General features: G+C 50.8%; 1 protein-coding gene across 1 annotated transcript in view; it reads left to right on the top strand.

The window, feature by feature from the left end:
* Btbd16 (BTB domain containing 16) overlaps nt 1-5130 on the top strand; it is a 47376-nt gene extending 42246 nt beyond the window's left edge. The window contains exons 14-17 of the mRNA XM_058580776.1: nt 580-657; nt 2414-2512; nt 3869-4057; nt 4985-5130. Of these exons, the coding sequence (XP_058436759.1) occupies nt 580-657; nt 2414-2512; nt 3869-4057; nt 4985-5053 (435 nt within the window). The 3' untranslated portion in view covers nt 5054-5130. The remainder of the gene's footprint in view (nt 1-579; nt 658-2413; nt 2513-3868; nt 4058-4984) is intronic.
* Nucleotides 5131-6483: the final 1353 nt, after the last annotated feature.

A 6483-nucleotide genomic window follows, 5' to 3' on the forward strand; every position in this document is an offset into this window, starting at 1 on the left:
TAAAATGCAACCAGCTCTACAAATGCCTTTTGTGATGGCAAACCAGCCTCCGGGCTCCACCCTCCTTGCACATTAGAAATTACTTCATGGATGGTGCTTCTCTGGGACAACTCAGAAGGAGGCTGTAACAGAGTACCCCAGGGACAGTCTCTGGGGCTGACACCTCAGGAAGTCCCCACAGACTCTCTCTTCTCCCCTCTGACCTGCCACCTCCTTCCCTTTGCTGGTAGCTGCCAGTGTCATCCTGCTGGGGACACCCCACCCCATCCCCGCTGCCCTGTCCATGGAGTTGGTCATGGGGCTCTTACTTGTTCTGGACTTTCTGACCGTGGCCATTCTCAGCCTCATAACCGAGATCTTTTTCTTCTCTCTATATTCTCTGAAAATATTGAGCACAGGGCCCAACACATAGTAGGTTTTCCATAAATTCTTGTGGACCAGATGAATGGCTGGACAGAGGGTCTGGAGATGGAACTCTTCCCAGTACCCTGGTGGTGGTGGTGGGGAGACCCAGGAAGATGGGGGTGGGGCGACAGTCTCCTTTCCACTGCTGGTAAGCCGCGTGCGTTTCCCTTTCAGGTGGAGAGCGGAGGTGACATGGCCCACCTAAAAGATCTGACCACCCAGGCTGTGAGATTTGGGCTGCTTTTTGACCAGGTGCTGAGAACTGGACTCAAGCAAGGGGAAGAACCGTGCCCTGCACTTGATCAAGGACCTCTGTAGGGCGGGCCATGATCTTTTCTCCTCTGATAGGAGAGTCAGGGGCCCCCAGAACAGGAGCCTGTGACAGGACATCCAGGAATCCAACCTGTGTACCCCAGATTTTCCCAGGATAGACTGTCCTGGTTTCCCCAGGATAGAAGAGTCTTCCTGGGATCCAAGTCTTTCCATTCTAAAACCAGGAAAGTCCTGGGAAACGGATGAGGAGTTGATTCTCCCAATTTCTCACAAACATGGACGCCTCCCAACAGGCTGAACAAGCCTCCACTCCAAGTCTGTGTTGAAGCTTGCAAGGGTGTACTTATTCCCAGCAGCTACTTTGACAAACCCCATCGGGAGCCAAGGAGCTGGGGTGAAGGCATCCTGGCGTTCAGGCATGGGGAGCATCTACAGCCAGTGTCTGTTGTCTTGTGCTTCCGGTGATGGGCACAGGCTGCCGCTCTCCTTCCTCCTCCCTAACCTATTAAGCCCAAGTTTTCAGTTCTGCAAAATATTTCAACACAATTGATACAGGAGCATGGAAATGGGTTGGAAACCATAATCTCGAGCTCATATCTAGCATTATATTAATTACTATTATAATTATTATATCATACTATAATTATATTATTTTTATAATTCTATTAGGTAATTATTATACATATTAAATTCTATATTTAAGTTTTTATAGGTGTTCCACATCTGGGATGATGGCACAAAATGGGCTAAAGGCATTCCAGGAGGGATCACCAAAGAATTCAATGTTTCAAGGACTGGGGATCCCAAATCTTTCATCTGAGAGAATCCCCTGGATCAGCCCTCTGATTGCAGAGACCCACCTAAGTGGGTGTAGATTGCAGGAGCAAGTACCTTGAGCAGGGAGTGCCTCTTAGATCCATCAAATTGGAACAAAACACTTTGTCTCAAAGGTCTGCAAAGCACAGGTCACCTAGGAACATACCTAACTCATGCCTTTCCTCATTAAGGAACATGCAGAGTAGACATATTGTCCCTACTCAGTATCAACTACTAACTCCTACTAACTGTACTGTTAGTAGTAATAATAATCAATATTAACCTGCCAAAAAATTGATGACGTCTGTCTAAGTCAGCTTTTTCATTGCTGTGACCAAAGAACCTGATAAAAAATTTTAGAGAACGAAAAGTTTATTTGCGGCTTGGGGTTCAAAGATCTAAGTCCATAGATAGCTGACTCCATTTCTCTGGACCTAAGGTGAGACAGAACATCACGGCGGAAGAGTGTGGAGGAAGAAAGCAGCTGGGGACATGGCACCAGGAAGCAGAGAGAACTCCACTTACCCAGGGCAAAATATGAACCCCAAAGGCACACCCCCAGTGACCCATGTCCTCCAGCCATACCCTACCTACCTACAGCTACCACCCAGTTAATCCATTCAAGTGGATTAATCCACTGATTGGGTTAAGGCGCTCACAAAATAACCAAATCATTTTACCTTTGAACTTACCTGTGTTGTTTCACACGTGAGCATTTGGAGGACGCCTCACCTCTACGTCATAACAAAGTCATCACTTGGCTTCCCCATGCTTCGGGGGCTGAAATTGCTATTGCATTTCCACTTTCAGGTCCCTTGTCAATGAGTTGCTTTTGGTGTCACTCGAGTTTGCCGTCCCCTTGCCTTGGAATACTGAAGATCGCCCTCCTTTACTTGGTTGCTTCTCTCTCCCTCTGTAGGAGAACACCACTCATTCAAAGATGATTTCTATATATGGATTCTTCTTTGAGATAAAGGGAATCAAACATGACACCACCTCTTACAGTTTTTACATGCAGGTAAGGACAGCACCGAACAGTTACGTCTCTGATACAAGAATCTACAGTCTGTCAATTTGTATTGATCAGTAATGGTTGATTGATTAGTGATTCACATGGACTGTATTGTAAGTGCTCATACACCTGATATCATTTGATTTTTACTACCACCTCAGGAGATAGGTATTGTGAGCCGAGGAGGATCTCAAGATTGGGTGACTCCACGTTTGTACGTCCTCTGCAGAAAAGCCAGGGTTGAATTTCGGTCTTCCTCCTTTCCATTTAGGATTTGATTCATCTTTGATTTGTACTCAATGGGTGATGTCCTTCTTCCATGGAGGCAATGCAGAGTGCCTACCAGTGGGAGGGGGCAGCCGTTTAGAGCCACAGCATGGCAGTGGGCGGGATGCTGAGGAGTCGGTGCTCCTGCTGGACCCTGACGAGAGGCAGGGGACAGCCATTAATGAGCAGAGAGGTAGTCAGACTGCCTGGTGCGCTGGATGAGCTGGGAAATTTCCCTGAACCCCTCACCTTTAAGATGGGAAAGGTCACAAGACCCGCCTCACCAGGATGGCTATGGGCATTGATGCACTGATTTGTGCAAAGGGCTTGGAACGGGGTCTGTCGCGGAAGGCGCTCTGTGTTTTTGTTTTGCTTGGCGCTGGGGGCTTCCTGCATGGTAAGCCTGTGCTCTCCCTCTGAGCTAATCCCTGTCCAACACTGTGAGTGTCAGCACTGACGATGGTTATGACTGACCTCTGTGATGAAGGGCTGCTGTGGTCCGCGTAGGATCTACGTAGCAGTCTCTCTTCTGTACCATTTGCAAGCTTCCTGACTTAATCTTCCCATCACCACTGCCAGTCTCTGAACCTGGAAAAGGGGGAGCTTTGAATGACTGGCTGAATGGGTGGATAAACGAACAAATGATGACTCTGAGTTTTATTCCCAGTGCTCTCACCTTCTGGAAGGGCAAGTCTCTTCCTTGGGCCTCCATTCTGGTCCCCAGTCACTCAGGCATCTCCCTACACAAGGGGTTTTATTGGATAGAAAAGATGAGTCATGGAGTACCACCAGTCTAAAGGCCGTAGGAATCCTGGGTCAGGGTTTCTCCTCTCTCAGGAACATGCAGAAGCAACAACAGAGCTCGACTGGGTGTTTTTCTGGGTTGGCCGAATCCCGGTCCATCTGACAGTGGTCTGTGCATGGTGAGGGCTCAGATGCCGGCAGACTCAGTAGTGGCCTTCAGGAGCTGATGCCATTTGGGAAGTGCCCCCTGCTGTCTGCACACGGGAAGGGTCTATGTGCCCAGAACGGGGTTCCACCAACTCTGGTCACCCCAGTCACAGGTCCACCTGGGATGGGTCACTCTCTTTGCAGAGAATAAGGCACACAGACTTGGATTCCCCCTCTACCATCTGCGAGCACAGTGCTGTCAGCCTGAAGTCAGAGCGTCTGGTGAAGTATGAGATCCGAGCCCAGACCCTGGTGGAAGGCAGGTGGCAGGAGTTCAGCACTAACCAGATCACACAGAAGTTCGGCTTCGTCCAGCCTTGCTGCAAAAGCCACGTGAGCGTTCCTTTTAGTCTCATTTCTCTTGGATTTCCTTTTGCTCCTTCTCTCTCCCATCCCATTTTGGGGGCCCCTGGCTTCCAGTCATCCACAGGAGGGCAGCTGGGACTGCCCAGAAGCCAGAGAAGACTTCTCAGTCCCACAGCCCGTCAGAATCACCTGGGCCTAGAAACACTCAAGCCTCCCCAGAGCAGGAGACCACATGCTGCATGAATGAGGCCTGTTTTTTTTTATTTATTAGGGAGTGAATCCAGGGGCGCTTAACCACTGAGCCACATCCCCAGCCCTTTTTTGTATTTTATTTAGAGACAGGGCCTCACTAAGCTGCTGAGGCTGGCTTTGAACTCTCGATCCTCCTGCCTCAGCCTCCCAAGCCACTGGGTTTACAGGTGTGCACCACCACGGCTGGCTGAGGCCTGGGGTTTTTTATAAATGCTTCCCAGATTACTTCCTGTGCTGTTAGAAATCAGGATAGCAACTTTCTTTGTGGACTAAGTTGGGCAGTGGGATATTAATGGGTGAGAACATGAAGGAGACGTCTGAGGGCTGCAGGTGTGTGTGTGTGTGTACACTAGGGATGGAACCCAGGGCCTTGCATCTGCCAGGCAAGGGCACTACCTGTGAGCCAGGTCTCCAGCCCCTGCAGACATCCCCTACCTTGGGGACGCGGGAGCTGCACAGACATTCTGGCTTTGCGAAAACTCCCAAGTGCACTCAAGACTTGTTGACTTTGCTGTATTTAAAGTATGCCTAGAATTTTAAGAGTCTTTAACCGCCCCCCCCCCCAAGGTGATCACGAGGTGCAGCAGGGCTGGGAACTGCCCACTGTTACAGTGGAGGGACCTCCCTGTCCCCATCCTGGAGGATATGAGTTGTGTTCTTATCCTAAAATTCCCATTTGCTTTGTTCTGTTTCATATTTTAGGCCCTGAAAATCCAAACTGTGGGCATCCCGATCTATGCAAGTTTTGCATTCATCTTCCCACTATCTTGACAGTTTCCAGAAGATTCTATGGGATTCCCCCCCCATGTGGGTCTGCATAAAAGGAAATAAAATGACATTAAAGGGGACTCCAGTGTGCAGCTGACTGTCCTAGTTAGCAGTGTTTCCTTAGAACTTTTGTCCTCACTTGAGGATAGAAAGTGCCACAAGGCCACTTGCCATCCTTGGCCCCAGAGCACCCCAAATTCCACTTCCCGGGGGTGTGGTGGGAGCACCTGCATCCACAGGCCTCAGAATCTCCCTTCTGCTGGCTGTAGCTCCACCTGTACCCGGAAGGACACACCTGACCCTTGTCCCTGACGCCGTGGCTCAGCCAGAGACAGAAATAAGGAGGGAAGGAGCCGACTGACTGTCATCCACCTTTTCAGATGGGACTGCATGGTTTGGGGCAGTGGGGTAAGAGCCTTTCTCCCCCTTGTGGGTGAGTTTTCTATGGTAGTGTAACCAAGCACCCCAAGTGTCCCCACCTAAACCACACGTCTTCCATGGTTTTCACGGCTGAGGAATCCAGATGAGCTTCCTGGGTCCTGTGCTCAGGGCCTCTACAAGACTATGGTTTAGTGGCAGTCGGGCAGTGTTCTCATCCAAAAACGTGCCCAGCAAGGACACAACCTGTGCCAAGCTCATTCAGGTTGTCAGCAGATGCATCTTCTTGCAGGTGTGGGATCACGGCCCCAGTAGTTACTGGCTGTTGGGAGAGGTCGCCCAGGTCCTGGAGGGAATTTACAGAAATTTCAAGGCACCCTGTTGGCTTCTTGAAGGCCAGCAGGAGAACCCCTCACTCTGGCCCTCTAGAACAGTCTTACACGATGTACCCTAATTGTGGGTGTAACACCCACCCCTGCCTTTGTCCTGGTCTCTGGGCTAGAATGAAGCTGCATGTTCCACCACATCCAAGGAGAGAGGATTCTACAAAGGTCACCTTAAGGGGTGTCCACACCAGTGTGTCACCTATTGTCTCTGGACAGTGATGGCGAGTTAAGAATGCACTGTAGAGAGTGAGGTGGCTGAAATCAACCTAAAGATCACTTAGAGTCAGGCCCAAGTGAAGGAGGCTTCTTCCCAGCAGGAACCCAAGCAGGGTGGCGTGGGAAGGAGATGAGCTGGTGGGGAGCTGGCCTGGTGGGAGAATGGGAGCTGAGGAACTGGGTGCTGGGAACGGCTGGCAGGTCCCCTCCCTCATGCAAACCTGCTTCTCAGCCTCCCTCACCTGTGGGAAGTGGTGGTGGGAGCTGGGGAGAGGAGAGGCCAGGGGAGAGGAGAGGCCAGGAGGCCAGGGCAGCTGTCACCCTGTGTGGAGGCCATTCCTGGAGTGGCTGTGTCCTCTGCGGCTCCAGCTGGCTCTGACGCCTCCAGTGCCACCCCAGCTCTTCCCAAGCAGCCTCCTGCCACAGTTCCAGGGCCCAGCAAAGGGTCTGCTC

Source organism: Marmota monax, unplaced genomic scaffold (assembly GCF_021218885.2).
Source record: "Marmota monax isolate L192 unplaced genomic scaffold, Marmota_monax_Labrador192_F-V1.1 WCK01_AAM20220418_F8-fsc00076, whole genome shotgun sequence".
Classification (NCBI taxonomy): domain Eukaryota; kingdom Metazoa; phylum Chordata; class Mammalia; order Rodentia; family Sciuridae; genus Marmota; species Marmota monax.